Below are 23,744 nucleotides of genomic sequence, written 5' to 3' on the forward strand. Positions count from 1 at the left end.
CATATTTCACACGCATTTCTACACATATTTCACCGGTATGTCTCTCCAATTTTGTCCCGCAGTTTCATTTTCACGCAGCTCAACGTTTATAACGTCACACCTCCTGGACATTGAGCTGCACAATGATATAATTTTTCAGGTACGTTCAGTGTTACATATGGCTGTTTTCTGCCAAGTATTTTGTGAATACAGTTAGTACTTGAGATAAAATTAAAGTGTGATACTCATGCGACATTCTGCTGCATGAATAGCGAAAATGAAGTAAGCGATAAACTTTTTCATTTCACGATTTTATGGAGTTCGTCAGCGAGAAAAAATTTCATAATTGTCTGAAATCACGTGAAAAGTTTGTTGCAAGTCTCTAAGTACTCTGATTCTCAAATACTGGATGATTAAAGTGTGTGTATTCTCGCGTCATGGATTACATTCTTTTTTTTTTTTTTTTTGTGGGAGCCCGACCACGCTCGCCCAAGCATGGTGACCAACTCAAAAGGTCTACTGTCACCTCTGCATTGTTAGTAATTAGAATCGAGGAGATCGCAGGAGCGAGGAACTGCGATGATATCCGTACATCTGGGTAAGATTACCCATTAATACAGGCGCATCTGAGTGATAGAAGTGGTCGAAAAAACTTGACAGAATCAAGTTTAAAAGAAGAGCGGTTTTAAGGGCAGAGGGAAAAAAGTTCCAAGGCAAGTGCCTAGGGAAAAAAACCTCTGCGACAGTGTCATGTTGGGTAGTAAGGGCAGTAGCGGTTTCTTGCTATCTGCGACAGATCGTGCAAGGTAAGGTTATGTTAGTGGTTTGTTATCATGCGTCAGTACCATAGAGCAATGCCAGATTGTCATAGAATGATAAGTCCTGTGGAGAGGGTGAGCGTAGCTGCTGCTGCACCTCCTATGTCGTTGCGTGTTCCAGTTGCCCCACCCGCATCCCTATCCCTTTTATAGGTGGCTGGCTTTTACCCCCATAGCGGTTCTTTCCAGACAGCAAAAGATATGTGTACCAAGTATAGTTGAAATTGTTCCAGTGGTTTAGGAAGAGATGAGGACATGCATACATATGTACATTCATTTATGAAGATCCATTTTTATGAATTGTATGGATTTTATACACGACCAGACATCTTTTGCAGTTCTCTCGAAGGTTATCGTAGAGTCAGACTTCCCTTAGCGCGATCGGACGCCGACGCGCCAGCAGAGTTAATTCGAGGTGCTCGACTCGACCGCAGGGGCAGCTGGGGCGATGTGCGGAGCGCGGAAGGCGAAGTGTGCCGCGGAGAAAGTGAGGTGCTGCCCGTCAGGCGGTCAGCCGGCCTTCCGCGGCCGCCTTGTGTAACAGCGGAACACGCCGCGCCGCGCCGCGCCGCGCCAAATGTGACACCCACTCTACTTTCTCGCGTCAAAGGTCAGTGCGGCGAGTGGGCCTTCGATGTGGGGCGCAATTTCGTTTCATAATGGCCGAACGCAAGCGGAACATACGATCCCAAATCGACATCTTCAGGACAGACAGACTGCTCCGTCATCCAGGAAGTAACAATAGATAGCCATAAATGTCTCCTGCATAGTGAGAGTGTTAGCACTACGCACAAGCTGAGTTGTACAACGATGAAGTAGAAAATCGATCATGGTATTGGAGGTATCATTCGGTCAGCTTGTCAGAAATATCAATGTGTAGCTTGCAACGTGGAGCGACTGTCTCAAATTGAGTCTCAGTTTCGCTGGTTCTTTATCTCAGGCACTTTCTCATTTTGCCTAGATAGAAAGAGTAGCGCCACGCTACAAGAAACGTCCGTTACAGTAAAATGAAGGGTGGCCGTCGGGAACGGAATCCTAGATTTGCGTCAATTGCTACCGAGCTCTAACGCTGGGCCACACAGGCGGTCTTTTTGTCAGGGGAGACTCGTGGAACAATGGGTAAAAGCAGATTCACAAAGTTCTAAGGCCTTCACCTCCAGTAGTGCTACCGTTTAACTTTCTACGAAACTTTCCAAATACCTCTCCAGTGTCTTAACCATAGCACGAAATTTACAAATTTTAGTGTCCCGCAGAGCGAGGTGCCGCAGCGGTAATACATTGGACTCATATTCCGCGTTACGCCGTTTAAACCCTCATCAGACCATCCAGATTTAGGTTTCTCGTGATTTATCTACACTCCTGGAAATTGAAATAAGAACACCGTGAATTCATTGTCCCAGGAAGGGGATACTTTATTGACACATTCCTGGGGTCAGATACATCACATGATCACACTAACAGAACCACAGGCACATAGACACAGGCAGCAGAGCACGCACTATGTCGGCACTAGTACAGTGTATATCCACCTTTCGCAGCACTGCAGGCTGTTATTCTCCCATGGAGACGATCGTAGAGATGCTGGATGTAGTCCTGTGGAACGGCTTGCCATGCTATTTCCACCTGGCGCCTCAGTTGGACCAGCGTTCGTGCTGGACGTGCAGACCGCGTGAGACGACGCTTCATCCAGTCCCAAACATGCTCAATGGGGGACAGATCCGGAGAGCTTGCTGGCCAGGGTAGTTGACTTACACCTTCTAGAGCACGTTGGGTAGCACGGGATACATGCGGACGTGCATTGTCCTGTTGGAACAGCAAGTTCCCTTGCCGGTCTAGGAATGGTAGAACGATGGGTTCGATGACGGTTTGGTTGTACCGTGCACTATTCAGTGTCCCCTCGACGATCACCAGAGGTGTACGGCCAGTGTAGGAGATCGCTCCCCACACCATGATGCCGGGTGTTGGCCCTGTGTGCCTCGGTCGTATGCAGTCCTGATTGTGGCGCTCACCTGCACGGCGCCAAACACGCATACGACCATCATTGGCACCAAGGCAGAAGCGACTCCCATCGCTGAAGACGACACGTCTCCATTCGTCCCTCTATTCACGCCTGTCGTGACACCACTGGAGGCGGGCTGCACGATGTTGGGGCGTGAGTGGAAGACGGCGTAACCTTGTGCGGGACCGTAGCCCAGCTTCATGGAGACGGTTGCGAATGGTCCTCGCCGATACCCCAGGAGCAACAGTGTCCCTAATTTGCTGGGAAGTGGCGGTGCGGTCCCCTACGGCACTGCGTAGGATCCTACGGTCTTGGCGTGCATCCGTGCGTCGCTGCCGTCCGGTCCCAGGTCGACGGGCACGTGCACCTTCCGCCGACCACTGGCGACAACATCGATGTACTGTGGAGACCTCACGCCCCACGTGTTGAGCAATTCGGCGGTACGTCCACCCGGCGTCCCGCATGCCCACTATACGCCCTCGCTCAAAGTCCGTCAACTGCACATACGGTTCACGTCCACGCTGTCGCGGCATGCTACCAGTGTTAAAGACTGCGATGGAGCTCCGTATGCCACGGCAAACTGGCTGACACTGACGGCGGCGGTGCACAAATGCTGCGCAGCTAGCGCCATTCGACGGCGAACACCGCGGTTCCTGGTGTGTCCGCTGTGCCGTGCGTGTGATCATTGCTTGTAGAGCCCTCTCGCAGTGTCCGGAGCAAGTATGGTGGGTCTGACACACCGGTGTCAATGTGTTCTTTTTTCCATTTCCAGGAGTGTATATCTCTTAGGGTGAATGAAGGAACAGTTCCTTTGAAATGACACGGCCGATCTCCTTCCCCGTACTCTCCCTCCCGAATTTGTGTTTCCAATAACTTCGTCGCAGATACCAAACCATAACCTTCTTTCATTCGTTTAGCATAGAGTACATCAGTGGCTCTACTCATACGAATTCACAGTGCGAGAAATCTAAGGTATAAACTTCTCTGAACTTGGAAACTGTTATAATAAGGCAGTAGTGTGAAAAAAAAATCGTTCTCTGGCTCCTGTGTAATTACGGCGCCTTTTCTACCTACGTTGAAGGACAAAATTTTGTTGTGAAAGCTATGTGATGTGTGAACATTATCGCTGCCTACCTGCACCACTTCAACGCCAGCCCTTTCCTGTTCCTGAAACAAGTTTCTGGTTTTTGTACCACGATTATGCCGTTGGAAGACCACATCCATTTATATAAACAACCTGTGACTTGCAACTGCTAGTGCCACCGTCGAATGGTTTGAAATGTAGGAGATGCAGCGCCGTACTCTCGACAAAACCTACGGTGCACAGCTGTAACTGCGCCTGAGGTACGAAGAACGCAGAACGCCTTTTGCTGCTGTGTTATCACAGTCTCAACTCGAGGCAAGTTGGATAATGCACGAGCGAGGGTGCGGCCTAGAGAGCTACAGGGAATGGACAAAAATATCGAAACACCAAAAACACAACACATTAGCACCCTTAAGACAGTGTAGGGAAACCGTTAGTGTTCTAAAGAGCTTCCAGTTGTCTCTGAATGGATTAATACCCATTCAAATCTTCTGGGATTTTTGAAGGAATCTTATAGCATTCTTCCTGCAAAGCAGTGGTAACTTCAGGGAACAATGACGGAAGTGGATAATGAAACGCACCTTCCTCTTCAATGTAGACCAAACAAGCTCAATAATATTGACATCTGATGAATCTGGTGGTCAGGGGAGATGAGACAATTCACCCTTCTGCTCACAAAACCAGTCCTGAACAATGCGAGCTTTTTGAGCAGAAAGCCTGCCATCATAGGGGAACAAATATTGTTTCATTGGTTTGACCTGATAGGCCAAAATGATCACATTATCTTTGGCATTAATATGGCCTTTCAGAGCAACCATGTGGCTCGTGGAATACGACGATACGGTTGTCCAAATCATCACCGAACCCTCGTCTTGTTTCACATTTGGGACGAAAACTCGGCCAGAAGTTGAAAACAGTGTGGACCAAGACTCATTCGTCCTCGGCACCGCGTTTTCCTGCTGCAGGACTCTGCATCACTGATGAGTGGTGTTGGAATTCCATCTCGCCTTGCAGTTCTCTGAGTCTGGAGCTCCTTTCGTGTTCTTTTGGTCCTGACAGGATTCGCGAGTGCGACATTCAATTCTGCAGTGACTTTTGCAGCTGTTGTCTTCTTATTTTTCGTCCAATCCTCTTCAATGGCCGTCTGACACGGTCAATCAACACACACGTTCGTCCGCGTTGTGACTAAGCGGATGATGTTTTCAGCTTTCCCTGTATGCAGTATAAACCCTCGACATGGAGCCTCTTGAAACGCCAAACACTTCGGTAACCTTGGTTACGCAAGCACTCACCATACGAGTATAAAAAATTTGTCCGCGTTCGAATTCACTTAGCTCCGACATAATACACTCACAACTATACTGTTCGATCACGACTGACACTTACAACGTGTTGAGGACATGCACAGGTGCCGTTAGTGGTAAGATACAACAGCGCTACCTTCAGTCTTGTCTAACACCTGCATTTATGTTCAAGCATTCATTGTATGTTGTATGTAATCGGGGACCTAGAAACGACGGAGAGGCACCGTCCCTGCCGCAGCCGCAGTGGTCCACAACCCCACGACGACTACCGAAGTCCACTTCACCCCACACCGAACCCATAGTTATTGTGCAGTTCAGCCCCCGGTGGACACTCCCCCCCCCCCCCCCCCCCGCCCCCCCCCCCCCCTAGGGAGCGTCTCACACCAGTCGAGTGTAACACATAAGTTTGTGTGGTAGAGTAATGATGGTGTACGCGTACGTGGAGAACTTGTCTGCGCAGCAATCGCCGATATAGTGTAACTGAGGCGGAATAAGGGGAGTCAGCCGGCATTCGCCGAAGCAGGTGGAAAACCGCCTAAAACAATCCACAGACTGGCTGGCTCACCGGACCTCGAAACAAGTCCGCCGGGCGGATTCGTACCAGGGACCAGGCGCTCCTTCCCACTCCGGAAAGCCTTGTGTTAGATCGTTCGGCTAACCGGGCGGACAAGCATTCATTGCTCTCCGTGTTACCATAATTATGTCCAACCCCTGCACTTGGCAGACTTCACGGCACCCACATGAACCGACTACTTACAAACGGCGCGAAGGTAATGTTTTACTTTAGAAACGCAACTTGAAATTCACCAACATGCTCCTATCTTGATTCGTATGGAAGATATCGATAGTTTGTGATATCGCCTAAATATTTGAAACACACACTATTTTGACTAAGTTGTGCAGATGTGCTCCGTTGGTACTGCCTGCGCGAAGCTGACGTGAACAAACGGGTGCACATAATCATACATCAGATTCCCGTCCAGTTCTCTGATGCGAGACGATGGAAAAACACTCCGGAAAACCTCTTGGGCACCTCTGGAGGTAAAGGAGAAGTTGACTTTTACCATACGTCCTGGTGAAGGAAGCAACATCACTCCTGTCACTGTTAACTGGGAGAAAGTGGCTGACCATTTCCCAGAGGGAATCCACTCAGCAACTTACCGCCGTATTTCCGCATCCGTGCAGAATTATTCACCCAACATCTAAAATGTTGCCCTATCGTTCGCGGTTGCGCAGTTGCTTTGGTGGAAGTGGTTTCAGCTGAAAAAGCTACACAGATCTCAAAGTTACCAATAAAACTATTAAAGAATTAAAATTATTCCTGCTTGTGACTGAATAAATTCAATATAACGAAAAGCTTATGGCAAAACATGAAATGCATTTACTCAGTTGCACGCACACATAACCACAAAATTGTTGATATAAAAGCTCTATTTTCATTTGCAGTTAACAAGTTAACACGAATCCATTTGCGTGCTATAACGTTAATATTTGAAACGCAACTCAACGTATTCTGAATAAGAGGAGAAAATTCAGAAATTTATCACAAGAATGTCCAGTTACGGTATAACATATGCTTATTGGTTAATGCAGTACTGTAGTGACTTAGCCTAGTCAACTGTCTTGATAACACCAGTAATGCAAAAAGAAATTTCCACACTTTTACAACAGTACAGATGGGGCAGAAGAGTTGGTAGAGAGTGTTCTAGACTCCGGAAGTAGCTATTAAGAATAATTAAGCATTAAATTATAAAGGTACAGAGAATGATAGAATCTAGTAGACTAAATAGGGAAATAGGACTTTTTCTTTTAGAAAACTCTGTTCCCCAAACGAATTCCTTGGATTTCTTGGGTGGCAGTTGTTTATGGGGAGAGCTAATACAGGAAGCGCAGTGTACAGTGTTCCCACTGAGAATGTACTGGAAAACTCTACAGTCTCAACATGCTGATGAATTGGCTCATATGAGAAGGAGTATGGATTTACGAAGAAAATGAAAAGTTTAAAGAGGCACAATCACGAATATGGAGATTATAGGTGACACATGTGCTCGGTTACATAAAAGAAATATACTAATTCTTCACATAACTTACGTCCAGTGTAGTGAGATTAACTGTTAGTTACTGTGAACAAGACAGAGGATATATAATTAGGGACCAAAACACTATAATCAAAGGAAGAAAGGAACTATTAATTTTGTCTAGTCGACAGCGGAAAGCTGCAGAACTGACTGTGTTAGAGAAGAATGGGGGAAGTATTCATTGTGCCCTTAATCAAGCGACCGCCTCATGTTTCGTCATAAATTATTTAAGAAAACAGCGGAAAACCTGTATATAGATGGACGGCGGGGGGGGATTTCGATTACTGTTCTTCCACAATATGCGTCTCGTGCTCCGCCACTTTGTCCCGTTGAAGGTTAGAATTCTTTGGCAGAAGCAGTAATGTGGATTGTCTTACAAATGGGCTATTGGAAAGGAATACGAAGGCAATGAGTCGCTGGAGTTTGTATTCTATTTAACTGTCTTTAGTAAACTCATTCACTTTAAATATCCAACAGAGGAAACACTAGCTGGTACAGAAAGATATAGTTAGAACTGTAATAACACAAACATTATTCCTTCAACAATACACAGACATTGAGTGAGGAACCAGAAACTGGGATGAAAAGCATATCTCGGTGAAGACGTGAATGAGTAACGTCATATAACAGTCGAATTCTAGATAATGCTGAAATAATAGTGTCCTACTAGGAAGTCGCTCATTCACAAATTAAACGTAGGAAGAAATGAAATTTTTTGTCAGCTTTTCAGCTGGAGTAGAAAAAAATTTCTTATATACGTAACTCTCTACAAGTAAATAAGAGATGAGTAGATGATTTAAAAGAGAAAAAGTTACATGACCACCACGAAACGTAGTCGCCGAAAAATCGTAGTGACCTGACCGAAAGCTCTTTATTTAGCTATCTAATACAGTTAGAATACCATTTGATCTTTCCACGTATCTTGCCTAAATTTTATTGTGCGGTATTGACTTGCGTTTTATTATGTATCGCTAACGGACGTGCGACAAGCGCTAACTACCAAGTATCGGATATTCCATAACTCTTTCTGTAAACGGTTGCACTGAAATAAACCGGTACCCCACATGTCGTAGTGGCTAGTTAGTTTTCTTATGTGGCAGAATTCCATGAACAAGTTCAAGAAGATAATTTTGCAGTGATTCATATTATGTCCAAATACACTGTACTACATCGTATGATTCAATTAAAATTTTGTCGATTATTGTGTGTTGGTTATTTCTTACATCTCGAACTTGATTTTGGCAGTTTGCCCAAACGCTCTACGGATGATACGGTTAAATAAAGTGTGATCTAGAGAGCTCATTCACTGTACATGTATACTGCAGTTTCATTGACACTATGCAGTGGTAATGATAGAAAGAGTTACTTAAATTCAAGGTGCTTCCATAGCACTTCTTGAATTAGAGAAAAACTTTGTCGCTTTAATATGAAAATTGCTCAATAGTATGTAAGGAGACATGGTTCAAGTACAGCGACAAACGAGTAGTCTACAGTATTTACTAAAAGTTGAACAAATAAATTGCATACTCACATAAGACGCAGTTTTTTTAAAATGTTTACGCTGTAATGTCCTCTGCCAGGATGTACAGTGCTGAACTATTTCGGGATAACTGAATGTGTGCTCTTCTTCTCCTTATCCTTCTTGTTTTTCTTCTGTGGTTCTACAGCTCATTGAGAAGCTCCACCAAGTTACCACGATCCAACGCTCGAACTTTCCATATCCTACTGCCCATTTTCTGCAGGTTCTTGTGATGTGGTGAACTATTTTTATTTTTTGAATCTCTTAGCCAGTACCTTTTGGTGTGAACTTCAGCTAACAATGCCTTTAGCAGAAGTAAATTAAAAGTAACTCTTTCAGTAAGAAAGACACAGTTCTTACTTTTGAAGGCAACTTGAGATTTATCTGTATTTATGTCAACGAATATCATGCAAGCCAAGTTGTTTTACTGTTCATTTCTGATCGATCCTATATATGCCCACCGCCTAAGGTATGCCTGGAATTTCGAAATCAGAAATCAAACAAACGCCTCGAGAACTACTTTTCCACAGCACTCAATTACATTTCAGCTTCTCGAACTATCGCATGTGTCCTCGGTGGCTCAGCTGGGTAGTATGTCTGACATGTATGCAGAAGATCCCGGGTTCGAATCCCGGTGGAGGCACACATTTTCAACTATGACGTATTACTGTAGAACGTCCACTACTTTACGCTGTCTGCTCAAAACTGCCTGGTTGAACGCGCTTTTGTTGTTAACATTTGTTAGTGGAAGCTACTAACGTAGTTATTGCACTTAGGTAGCTTAGTCGCCATGAATTAAATCAATCTTGGAGGTTACTGAACAGACTGTGTACGTCGTGACTCTATGAACACAATAAAGAGAAACTTGTAAAAAATGGACAAATTATTGTCTTTATTGACAAAGACTACTTCATACCTTCCAGTGTATGTTTCATGTCTTTCTTGGACTCCAACGCTCGATCGCAAAGAAACTTAATGCTGTCCTGCCACATCCTCAATGACTCCAACTATCCATTCGGTTCTCAGTCGACTCCGTCATGACTGGTGGAGTGGTCGCGCGGTTAGAGGCGCCTTGTCCGGATCGCGCGGCCCTCCCACCGGAGGTTCGAGTCCTCCCTCGGGCATGGGTGTGTGTGTGTGTGTGTGTTTTTCTTAGCATAAGTTAGTTTAAGTAGTGTGTAAGTCTAGGGACCGATGACCTCAGCAGTTTGGTCCCTTAGGAATTCACACACATTTGAAAATTTTGACTCCGTCATCTTATGTTTTATCTAATACTCATTTAACTATTTGCCACTTATCCGTGCCACATAACGCACAAATTCTGATCTGGCTGAGTTTACTATTCTTCCCATATGTGGATCATAACAGACAGTGTACATCTCACACCCATCTTCCTCTTTCATAAGTTGGACCAACAATTCTTCGTAGTAAATTTCTCAGAAAGGTAGTGTGTATCGCTTATCGTTGAAATATTCGTGTCTGGAGTTGCGCTGGTGTGTGATCTCTTATGCGGTGTCTTTGTTGCAGCGGAGTACGTGCGGCCTTGCGCGCGGTCTGACCCTGAGCTGAGCGCGTGCATCGGGCGCGCCATCGACCACCTGCGACCCTTCATCGTCAAGGGTAAGTCGCACAGGTGCCAGAATACCACATTCCAGAGAAGGACTCTGAACCCGAGCCATTTCCTTTCGGAGGTCTATTGCACAGTTAGAATACGAGGGGCGATCAGTAAGTGATGCAACACTTTTTTTCTGTATTCAGGATTCCAATACACCACATTTAAATTCGACGGCCTTAAGCCCCCGTACTGAGAGGGCATGTATGCCCTCATGGTACCGCTCTACTGGTCGACGTAGGCGACAACGTCTTGCTGCATCAATAACCTCACCATGATCCAGGTACTGCTTCTCGCGAAGTGCATCCGTCATTGGACCAGACAGGTGGAAATCGGAACGAGCGAGGTCCAATCTGTAGGCTGGATGAAGAAGAAAATTTGCACTGTAGTTTTGTGAGTTTCTATTGGGTGCGCACGTTTGTATGAGACGTTGCGCTGTCATGAAGAAGGTGAAGCCCGTTTGCATTTGTTTGGTGACAAACACGGTGATGTCGTTTCCTCTGTTTCCCGAAGGTAGCACAGTACACTACAGAGATTATCGCTTGACCATGAGGGAGGACATCAAACAGAATAACCCCTTCAGAATCCCAGGAGACCGTCGCTATGACTTTACCAGCTGAGGGTGCGGCATTTTCTTCGGAGGAGAGATGTTGTGGCGCCACTCCAAGGACTGCTATTTTGTTTTCGGTTCGAACAGATCAACCGATGTTTCATCGGCTATGACGGCGTTCGACAAAAAATTGTCACGATCAGGCTCGAAACACGCAAGTAATTCTGCACAGCTGGATCTTCGTTGCTCTTTATGGTCTTCTGTTGGGCGGCGAGGAACACAATGGTCACGCATCTTTCAGTACACCAACTTTCGGACGAGTGTCATCACTACCATCAGAGGCGACCAGCTGTGATGCGAGGCGTTTGATTGTGATCCGTCGATCACCTCGAATGAGAGTGTCCGCACGTTCCAACATTGCAGAAGTCATAACTGTGTGCAGCCGGCTGGCACGCGGGAGATCGCACAGGTTTACGCGACCTTGATGCAGCCACAGCAGACGCCTCGCCCAACGAGTCGCTGTGCTTTTTGTAGACATTCAGCAAGTGCCTATGAATATCTGCGATGCTCTGATTTTCCGCCAACAGAAACTCAATGACAGCTCTTTATTTGGAACAGACCTCCGTTTGAAGAGTACGTATACTGCCGCCACTTATCGGAACTTATGAATCAATGGGTGCCGAAGCGGGAATATTCCACGATGTCGCACAACAACTTCCATATTTTTTCAACAGAGATTGCCTGAGAAAAACAATTGTTGCATTACCTATTGAACGCGCCTCGTATAATATTACGAACGAAATTAGGAGCACTGGACAAGGCTTAAATTTGTTAAAGTTTGTAATATAACTCATATTAAAACATAGCTAACTTATTTCATCTGTCCTTCCTGCTATCTCTGTTAAGTAATTTCTACTATCTGTACTGCAGAATCTCTACGTTTTTTCTAAGACCACTGCTAGATTCTCTTTAGTAAATTGTTATACTGAAATAAGCTGCTCTTTAAACTGCGTAGACTATACAACTCATACGTTTAATCACTCATTCAAACACGCTACAAGTACAGTAGACATTAATCATATGGAAATTTCGGTAGCAAAATCATGCAGGAACGAAGAATCAAAATTACTATGTTTGGAGTTCATGTTACGTGAAGGAATCTGTTAACTGTTGAAATTTATCGTTCATTACTCTGAGTAGGCAAAAGAAGGCAATAACCCCTAAGCCAACATTGGAATATAAAATTGACTTGATTACGATATACGAGGATCTTCACAGTAATCGGGAATTTAACTATATATTATATATTGATTTAAAAAGGCTTCGCCTGTGAGATGCTCCCTGCGCTTGCTGTACAGACCAAACAGCTAGGCTGGTTAGATTTCCAATCAATTCTACTATTAGACCTAAGCCTCTTTTTAAATAATTATTGACTACATTAAAAAACATTCGGCCAATCAGAAATTTCTAATAGATTTACAGTAATTCTTATTAGGAAACCTGACTTTTTGTCCTTACTGCGACAGTTTGCTTCTCATCAATGACCAGCTATATATCTCCTTACCTTGCCAATGGCTGCGGCGGGATGATGCGTGATCTCTGCTTCTCTCATGTCGTAGTCTGCTACAAATCACAACTCTCGACAGCACTTAAGCTAAACTTTCGTTGAAAATCATTACATCCAAAATTCTTGCTTCTAAATAGCGCTAGATTAAGAATAAAAGTTTTAAATGACGCAAACTATGCCACTGGATAGGATGTGAACTGATGATCCACGGAAATATAACATTATCGTGTTAGAGGATGCACTCCTCCTCGAATATATTTGTTGGAAGCGTGCACATTTATTGACAGATTCCCTTCAATGCAAGTTCGTGCTGTGCTCTTACAATTAATAACAGTTAATAACAGCTTTTCTTTTGTCCCGAAAGTCGAACGTGAGCAGAATGTTTTTCCTTTTATCAGCACAGCCCATTCACAGTCCATGAAATACACCTTTTCCTGACAATATTATTGAATCTTAAAGTCAGTATTTCCTCTATACCTATTCCTATTTTACGCCTTGCTACAATGTCATTCAGCTATGAAACTTCTCGAATTTCATTATATGCTAGCAGCCATTAAAGTTTTTCTGAATATCTTCTGCTCTTTCCCACTTGCGAATCATCGCCAAGGAAACCCCTCTATCCACTCTTCAGTTCTCGTTCCTCTACTTTACCAGCCTTTAATACATACACTGTCCTTGTGTACAATAAATAGCAATCATCAAACAGTTGGTGTATACAGCACCACCACCACGCACCGATACCACGACATATTTCAACACTTATACAAATTTCCATAGAGGGAACATTTTCATAACATAACAAAGTACACTCACATACTAGTCACGACTCTATGAACAGAGAAAGGTCAATAAATACGAAAAGGAATTTATCTTCAAAACAACGGACACTTAGATAATCATAGTACATCGCCTACTCAGAACAGATAATTACGCTTTAATAAAATTTCCGTCTCAGTATGAGCACTGCTAATAGGATACAGTTCCGTTTGATACAATACATAGAGAATGTGGCAATCCCTAATCGACAAGGCCGGCCGTTGTGACCGAGCGGTTCCAGGCTGAAATGGCTCTGAGCACTACGGGACTCAACTTCTGAGGTTATTAGTCCCCTAGAACTTAGAACTAGTTAAACCTAACTAACCTAAGGACATCACACACATCCAGGCACTTCAGTCTAGAACCGCGCCGCCGCTACGGTCGCAGGTTCGAATCCTGCCTCGGGCATGGATGTGTGTGATGTCCTTAGGTTAGTTAGGTTAAGTAGTTCTAAGTTCTAGGGGATGATGACCTCAGATTTTAAGTCCCATAGTGCTCAGAGCCATTTGAACCATTTTTTTAACTGACAAGAAGACGTTGTATCACTCTTAATAAGATTACGATAAGACAGCAGAGCAACGAAGACACGTGACTGTAGAGAAATCACTACACTTGAGTGAAACTGAGTAGTAGGTCCTAGTTCAGAGGCTCCTCTCCACTTCAACGAAGGTAGTGCTGCAACGATGATTTGCATTGTACACCCTCCGAAAGCTATCCTCTTGCACATTTCTCCACTGTTACAAGTCAATATCGTCTATAAGTGACGAGTGACTGGCAATGTAGGACGCAGGAATGATGTTTTAAAAGTGAATAAAACATTCTCGGTTTTCTTGAGGCATCAGACCAAGGTAAAACATTAACCTTTCGCTGACCACTAGTGTCGTATTCACCAGAACCAATTGGCTGTCGTGTATGATATTGCAATGCAGTTTTACAGGTCACAACACGCTTCTGATTGGTCAGCGTACGTCAGCATTACGTCATGCTGCCTTAGGTTATGTCAACCTCGGGTAATACAACAAAACCTTACATTAACATGCGGAGAAGATGATCATTAAAAGTCCCTGCGAGAATAAGAAAAATCTTGCAGTTGCCTTGTTACATTGTAATTAATATCAGCCCCGCGATTATAAGACTAGCACGAGTAACAGCGCTCACAAGTAGTGGTTCTGAAAGGCAATGCAATCCATCGAATAAGAAAATACAGCCAAGGCGATTGCGATATTGCTCAGCTATCAGTAGCAAGCGTATCCTGATCCCGGCACAACACACGACACCAACCACAGGTAAGTAGGTCCCGTCCCAGCAGCAGACAACTGCACTCGTTTCCTATGTGGGAGCTGACGCGGGCGACTTTCTGGTTCACTATACCGAGCCAATTACACGCAGTCTATCTAGGAGTTCGACACTGTGCCATGTAGTCGATTTCGCAAATATAAGACTGCAAACGTAAACTCGGTCCACAGGCCTAGAGGTCACATCGGTACGGACCGACCGCCGTGCCATCCTCCACCAATGGCGTCGCTGAATGCGGTCTGAAGGGACGTGAGGTCATCACACCACTCTCCCTGTTGTTAGTTTTCGTGGCCTACTTGATCAAGTAGCTCCTCAATTGGTATCACGATGCTGAGTGCAACCCGTTCCAGTCCAGGAATATTCCACTAAAAAAAACACAAAGCTTTATAATTGTCATCAAATATTTTACAGAAACGAAGGAAACATCATATGAGTCCCAGGTATGCGTAACAGGAAGTCTGATTTCTTCAGTATATATAAACGATTTATCGGACGTTATCAGCAGTACTACAAGATTGATCACTGTCGACTCTATTGTCCACAGGAAAGTGTCGTCATTGGACGCTTGTAAGAAAGAATGTAAAAAGACTTCAAAAATTTTTCTCTTCGTCTAATAAATGTGGATAAACATGAGGTAATATCTACGACATAGAGAAAGAATAGTAGTGCTGAACATACTCAGCACGTCAAATCGTTTAAGTGTGACGAATTTGAGAATATTGTTGCAAGATTTGGAGCGCTGATCAAGGGGACTTTAACGATACGCGTCTGTAGGCGAGCTATTCGGCCACTTTGTGTTGGATGGAAGTAACGTGAATTTGCTTGTGGGGGCCTGGGGCTCACAACGCAGCGTGGTCGCACCAGCCAAAGTGCCGCAGCTGGGCAAGCCGAAGCAGACAGGACAGAGGAGCCAGGCGCAATGACATCGGCAAAGGATCAGATGTGGGGAAAATCCCGGTATTTGGACGACGCTTCGATCGCTTAAGAGGGCCGGCTACGTTCCAAAAAACTGAAAGCTGGCTTCTAGCAGCTCTCTGAGAATCCAAATAATTCACTGTCAAATATTAAGGCAGATCTAAATACATCTGCGATCTCAGAAAAATTAAGTACATCCAATGACACAGTATTATTTTCAAATGTTTAAAACTACAGAAGTTAATATTTCACACCCAATAAACAATGTCACAATGGACCTCTGAATTAACAACTTTCAAACGCTTCATGCGATTTCAACAAACAGTATCTCAGATGACAGAATTGCACTATAGCTTTCATCTCTGGAAGCTACGTACCTGTATCAATTCTGTTTCTTGATTTATTACGTTTCCTATATCTTCTCATTACGCCGATGTTTGCCAGAACTTAGTATCCCCCACAATTACACAGCAAACGAATACAGCATGAACATCTCACATTTTGCCATACTTGTGTGTTTATTGAATGAACAGTTTAGCATTTTGCTGGTAACTTTATTTCAATGTTAATTGCAAGTGATAGTACAAAATCATGGTAATTTAAGAATTGGTTAGTCACATGCGTTACCTGACATCACCTTTCTAAAATAATGCCAGGTGCTTCTGACAAGCAGGCTTAAACAATTGTTTAAACAATATTTAACAACAATGTGTTGTCATTTATCATTATTGAACTCGCACAGGAATACTGGATTATTTATTTATGAACAAAGCTTTATTTACATTTATTGTGAATGGTCTTAATGTGATCGAATAATTATAATATTTCGTTATTTAAATATTATTGTAAGACGGTAGTTTAGTGAGGGAACTGGTCGAGTTTAATCAAATGATGTCTATAGAAAGTAAGAGCGATATATTCTTGGTAGGGACAGCCTTCAACCAATGGAACAGCAGACAACAGGGGAACACTACGGGCGTGAAGTGGAGATAGGGACTTGTTCGAGGGAATAGCTCAAGGGAACGACTGTGGCACTTCTAAAACAAGGCAGATTTGTCTGTCATAACTTGTGGTATTCGATCATTGAGAGGTTTAGTTCTAGGTCACTATGACACTTTAACTTCTGAAGAGGCTCTGTATTTCGAGAGGTCTGATCGCGCTCCAGAGTATGACTAAATTTTTCCGCTTGTATTTCCGCTCTGTGGATAAACAGAGCATGAGTTACTCTTCCTTGTATTGCGTGTTAATTTGTAAATCATTATGTTCAGCTATGAGCTTTTTGGAGATGGTGAATATTTTGTGTTTTGTGATTACAATATGAACTTAGTTTTTGCATATCTTTGATGGCTATTTACTTTGGGGCTTTTGCTGTCATTCTCATAATGCTCTCAACATAACTATTGCATTCGGTAAGGGTATTTTCTGTTTGTGTTTTAACTGAATATCGTTTATTTGAGATCTATCATCTACATAAATTACAGACATTAGAACAGAACACTTGTTAATAAATTACTCATTTAATTTTTATTTTGTATTTCTGTGTACTTTATTAACTCGCAATTCTAGCCAGTGCATAGACTATTTGACAGTAGGATCACAGCTATAGGTTTTTATTTGCAGCGAATTAGCTTATGACTACATCAGGCTACTATTTTTAAACAGTGCCTTGCATAGCCTCAGTACCTTAAGCATCAGTAACGACAGATAAAGACACAACTGGTCTGCTCGTATGGGGCGCTGTTTTGAAGACCACTGAACCGGCAGAAAACGTTAGGTGTCGTCGCAAGACATCGAAAGAATTCCGACCCACGCTGCTAGAATTGCAACAGGCAGACAGAACCATTATGAAAGTGTAACAGATATACTGAGGGAGCCTAAACTGATAACCCTTGGAAGAAAGACGACGCACCTCTCGCGAAAACGCGTCGGGTAAATTCAGAGAAACTGTATTCGAAGAAGCTGCAGATACCGAATTTTTTGTTTTGGGGTGTTGAAAATAGGAGAGACTGGTGCCGGTACAGAAAAACATTGTCATTTTTATCCTCGCTCAGTACGCGAGTGGAATGGAACAGAAAATCGACAATATTGTTACCATGTACTCTACAGTGGTTTGCAGAGAATAAAACTAGATGTAAATGTAAATGTAGATTAAAGCAGTCTGAAGTGATGAACTGTACCGGAGAGACGTTTTTCAGCACCTTAGAGTGCTCACGTTGGTTGCGGGACACTGGACTCAATAGATCATGATTTCTTTCTGCCCCATACACAGTGTCCTCAGTTAAGTTAGCTACTCTATTGACACCCACCTTTATGCGACTTTTCTTGACTTTCTGTACAACTGAGTGGAAAGCCACACATCTGAAACAAATATGAACCTCATGTTAAGGAAATAAAGGTGTAGACATGATGGCTGTAACTCCATGGAGTGGTAAGATGTGGTCAAGTACCCTTTCGCAGCTGCGTCCTACTGTCTTCTAAGCGGCAGCTCCATACACGAATGACTGGAGTACAGACGTGCCTTGTACGTGGCGAAAGCCTCGCAATGAGGCTTCATTTTTCCGAGCATCGATCACACCAATCCAGTCTAATAAATGCGCATGTTCATCTCGCGTGTTTTGACCTCGATGAGGAATACTCATATTTGACTTACACGCCTCTAACGGTAAAAAAAAAATGGAAGTTGGATCAGGTACGACGGAACGATGTCCAGGTAGAATGGGGAAGAAAATCGCAACCTTTATAGGACAAGATCCCTCCTCCTTGAGGATTTTTCAATGAGTAGAGTTCGTATACGGCTACTGTAGCAACAGGAAGGATAGGGATGCTAAACCAACGTACACGCTATCTTTGTGGAACCTGGTTTTATGTTATACACATCTTTAAAAATTAGAGTCACATCAGTCTTTTAATCAAAACGACACGTACTCTCCGAGAGGCACGCAAACGCACACATACGGACTCGCAAGTAGAGAATAAAAGCTGGTAACGTAGCACTTCGTTTAAAATGCACTGCTATCAAAAAGGCCAATGACGGGATGTACAATGAAACAATAAGTTGCGCAAATATGACATGCTAATAACATAGAATAAGGACGGGTTGTGACTCACCCTGAGAACAAATGGCTATGAGCACTATGGGAATTAACATCTGTGGTCATCAGTCCCCTAGAACTTAGAACTACTTAAACCTTACTAACCTAAGGACATCACACACATCCATGCCCGAGTCAGGATTCGAACCTGCGACCGTAGCGATCACGCGGTTCCAGACTGAAGCGCCTAGAACAGCACGGCGACACCGGCCGGCCTCTGAGGACAAAATTCAGCTTAACAATCTATGTCCAACATCATACACCGCACTATGATACTTACCGTATTCGTTTCTTCGTACCAAATTATTATAGTGAAAACGTATGTATCTTCAGTGTGGCCATGAAAAGCGGGAAGTGGGGGGTAATTACGACCGAGAGGGAGTCATGCATAATAATTCTCTGTTGTCTGCGTAGCCGAAGCTGACCTTTACGGACTAGGTTTCGTTTGATCTCACTGTCAGGGATTTTTTTCTTCCATAGACATATGACAGACCAGGTGGACAACGACATCTTCGCTGACAGAAAGGTAACACACGGGCCCTTAAAATTATTCAAATTCTGTAATTCGTGAACAGAAAGCAACAAAATATCTTCTATTTTTATTGAAGTTAGGCTTTTAATACAGAATATTTTTCAAACGGACTAAATGGTACAAAATAATTTCTCCTAGCCCCATACACATTCATAATCACAAACAGATAGTCGTGAAAATTTACCCTTGTGAATTTTTAATAGCTGAGCAAATACTTGTAGAATTTAAAACGAAATACTTGGGGCCCTCGGATAGTTCACCTCCTTGCCATTATCTGTTGCTTGTTCCCCATGTTTTGGGTTTTAATTCTACAAATAGTTTTATAGCTATTAAAAACTCACAAGCACAAATTTTCAGGATCATCTCTGTGGGGTTAGGGATCTGTGTGGAGCTAGGGGAAATTATTTTATACCTTTCAGACCTTCTTAAAAACGTGTTATATGGAAAAGCTTTTTATTTAAATAATTATATTTTACTTCAATAGAAGCAGGCGGCGCCTGTGGGCGTGTTGTGTGAGATGTGTGGGCGGCTGGCTGCGGTCAGTCACTGGCTAAGCGCCCAGCTGTGCAGCGCGTGTCTCGCTGCCCGCAGGTATCCCGGAGCTGGCGGTGCCCACGATCGAGCCGCTGGTGATCCCGCGGCTCTCCATGGAGAACGGCAACGGCGCGGTCAGGGTGCGCGCCGCCTTCCACAACGTCACCATCGTCGGCGCCAGCAACTACACCGTCTCCACCGTCAAGTACGTCTCTCTCCACACCGGCGCTTCTAGCGCTACTCACCAGCCAGCCATCCGTGGCCCAAACTTCCCGGACACTCACGACCTCAATATTCACATTTCGTTGAATGCTGCACAACGCGTTCTTGTCACTGAAATCAAAAACAAATAATTGCAATTTTCGTGAAAGTCGTTGCCAGCTCTTTGTCTCCTGTATTGACATAGCACGCAACCGACGCCCTATTTCATCGCTACAGTTTAGCAGGGCAGACCACAGAATACACATTATTGTTTTTGCAGCATCATTATTATACACTGAAGAGCCAAAGAAACTATTACACCTGCCTAATATTGCGTAGGGCCCCAGCGAGCACGCAGAAGTGCCGCGACACAACGTGGCAGGGACTCAACTAATGTCTGAAGTAATGCTGGAGTGAACTGACACCATGAGTCCCGCAGGGCTGCCCATAAATCCGTAAGAGTACGAGGGGTTGCATATCTCTTCTGAGCAGCACGTTGCAAGGCATCACAATTGAGCTCAATAATGTTCATGTCTGGGGAATTTGGGGGCAAGCGGAAGCGTTTAAGCTCAGAAGAGTGTTACTGGGGCCTCTCTGTAGCAATTCTGAACGAGCGCGTTGTCGCATTGTCCTGCTGCAATCCAGACTTATGTGCCTGGCCGAGGGTTCATCAAACCAACTTCGGACTATTTCCCTACTGTCCCACTCTTGGACTATCAGTAAAGCAATTTTAAGAAATTCTCGCGCCCCCAATACGTTTTATTGCTACCTTTCTTCTGTACCGGCGCCCTGTGGATGTCAATATGAAAGTCCCATAGAATTTGATACTTGTTACCGCCTACTTTCTCCTCTTCTGTCAATAACTGAATTGACTTAAGTGTGGCACTGAACGATTTGTAACTGAATTTCGTTATGAAGCTTCATGCATTGCTAAATTTGCACACTTTCATGGTAGGCCAGCAATGGTAATCCAGTATGACTGGTCTGAACGTTGACACAGACCGCTTCGAGGCCGAATGCGCATATTATTTTGCTAATTCGTAACTATCTGGGATACTTTGTATTACTAAAACAATTATGTTATATCGATGAGCTGAAAATCATTTTTATTAGTATAGTTCATACTAATTAGCGTTTCTTCTTTCATTTATATCTTATATATACGTGTTGTGTTTAACACACTAATCAGTGTTAATATAGTCTGACAGAAGATTGAAAACAGTCTGACATAGTTCGGATGCTTTTTCAATTTCACGCCTGAGCATAGTATGTTGGTAACACTTCGTCTCCTTGCCTGTTATGCTCTCTAGCAGACTTTAAAGCTGTGTGGATCAGCATAACGGAAAGACGCTTTTTTTGTCCACGACTGTACATCACAGTCCCCATTTTTTTCCCTTTATTGTGGCTGACAGTGGCACAGTCCACCGCTGTTCAGTCAATTAGCTTTACAAAAATACAGAAGGGTGATTACATAAAAAAGTCAATGGAGATGATAGGAGTTAAAATATACACTAAGATGATGACAAGCACTGAGGGACAGTTAAAAAGTCAACATAAAGGTAGAAAAACGCAGCTGGCAAATCAAAGTGCACTTAACAAAAGCTGGAGGAAAACAGAAAAGTCTCCTACAGGATAAAAATGACACAGAGCATGACACTTAAAAAAAAAAAAACCTGGAAACGACAGAGCACTCATGAAGAATGAAAAAACCACTGCCAGGAACCTGCCGAGAGACTGGAGGCTGGAAAAGAGGGAAAGAGATGGGGAGGGAGGTACGGTGGAGGGGCTGGGAGGTGGGAGGGAGAGGAAAAATGGGGGCAGAAGGCGCACCAAGGGGCAGGAAACGGGCAGGGCGGGAGATGAAGAGGGAACCCAGGGCAGGAGGGAGTGCAGAGACACTGAAGGGGAGCTCGGGAGATGGGGAGGGGGTGTAGGAGGGGGAAGGGGAAGGAGGCAGGAGGAAGGTGGAGTTAGGAGGGAGTAGACGTCAGGGCGAAGTTCATAACATTTCCCCATTACCACAGCATACTTACATAAATGCAATTCATTAGGAATCTGCCAGGTACACGTACCCCATTTTGAGTTTTGCATAATTTACAGCGACTCAGTACTTGGTAAAACCGTCTTCTAATCCCCCATTCCGTCAAAATTCCTGTCACCTCTTTCAGCTCGTTCTCTTCCATACGGTTAACTAAGCTACAACGGAACTCCTTTGCAGTAGATGATAAGATCTGACATTTAGCTCTAGCAGTGCGCATTTAAGATTCAGCAATTCCTCCCAGTTATTTCAATAGATGTAGCAGAGCAACTGCTTTCCAGACGTTTACATTTCAAAATAACGTCGTGAGTATGCACAGGCAACTACAGTGACATCTGTCTGACTGAATGTCTAACTTATGGGCTCCTACATTCATTCTGCGCTGTAGCTCGCGCCATTCTCCTTGTTGAGTGGTCCTCAAAGACACACATAGTGAGACTATACAAAGCGTCTGCAGTGATTCGCCAGGAAATTTTAGATCACATAGGATACCTTCCCATATACCCTGTCATCTATTTCTACCTTTTATCAGCTTTTTTACCTGTGTATATCTGATACTCCTACAGATTCCTGAAATCTGCTTTAATTATTCAATTTTTTAGCCTTGTAATTCTACCCGCTACTAGATTTTCCACCGATAAGATTCTGTGGTTAGCTCTCACGTAGAAGGAAAGGGATTCAGAAAACCGTTTGATCGCCCTGATTTATGTTTTCCGTGTTTCTCATAAATTGATTAGGGCAAATCCCCGAATATTTCCTTCCAAACAGTCACTATAGATCTCCTTCCAATTGTGAACTTCTCTTCCATTTCTAACGACGGTGTGTAAACCTTAATCGTCCTGCCTTTTATTTTTTCTACTGCGAAATTAACTGTTTCCGGATCCCTCAACACGTCATATTAATCGTCCCTTCATCTAAATACAATTTTTGTGGTAATAAACGATTTGTAGACCGAAAAAATGCAGCACACCCATACTGATTGAGATTTTATCTACAGTTCTTTATTAAAGTATTCTTTCTAGTACTTCTTCTCTTCGTATTTTATCTTAATCACAATACTCATCTACACACAGCCAGAATCAAATTTATGCTCAATCTATAGTCTCAAGCCATAACAGTGCATCCTGAAAGAAGCAGGAGGAGGATAGGTTTATCTACATCCAACAGGCATGACCTCATGTAGTTTCCGCCGAACCAATATCTGGCAGTGAACTTGAAACAGCCAAAACCGCGAGTATTACAATAATCCATCTGTGTCCATCTCCCATGTTATAAAATATGAGCTACTTCGGAAACCCAAGACAGGAGTTACTGCTCCCCTTTTTATCAATCCTACTAAATTACAAAGCATATCAGATTCCCCTGACAGCTAAACGATAATTTCATGTTAGATTTCCTCTCCAACTGATCTGGACAGTTGTTGTTAGTTGTCTAAGGTCATGCTCAGGAGAAGCCATACTCAAATATTTCAGCATCTTCAATGGACTGAATGTTTAGCCATATCTCGTAACGGTGAAGCCTGCTTGCTTGAATAATACAGACCGGTGCCTCCAGGCAGCCATAAGATGGTTCTGCTCTGGTAGTGCTTTCTTCTCTCTATCTTCTGACGGATTCGATGAGGACCGTCACGAATTCTTCTCTTGTAGCAACCTGTTCATTTCAGAATAGCTACTGCATACTACTTCCTCAATTACTTGTTGGATGTATTTCAGCCTCTTGTCTTACGTCACAATTTTTACCCTCCACAGCTCCCTGTGGTACCATGGAAGTGATTTCTTGATGTCTAATAATATGTCCAACCATCCTGTTG

The 23,744-nt window shown here is 43.6% G+C and overlaps 1 protein-coding gene across 1 annotated transcript in view; it reads left to right on the top strand.

Annotated features, from left to right (window-relative positions):
* Window positions 1–23,744, top strand: part of LOC126337067 (circadian clock-controlled protein daywake-like) — a 111,312-nt gene that overhangs the window by 62,216 nt on the left and 25,352 nt on the right. Inside the window, exons 2-3 of the mRNA XM_050001397.1 lie at window positions 10,309–10,401; window positions 19,753–19,900. Coding sequence (XP_049857354.1) covers window positions 10,309–10,401; window positions 19,753–19,900 — 241 coding nt within the window. The remainder of the gene's footprint in view (window positions 1–10,308; window positions 10,402–19,752; window positions 19,901–23,744) is intronic.

Source organism: Schistocerca gregaria, chromosome 2 (genome assembly GCF_023897955.1).
Source record: "Schistocerca gregaria isolate iqSchGreg1 chromosome 2, iqSchGreg1.2, whole genome shotgun sequence".
NCBI lineage: Eukaryota > Metazoa > Arthropoda > Insecta > Orthoptera > Acrididae > Schistocerca > Schistocerca gregaria.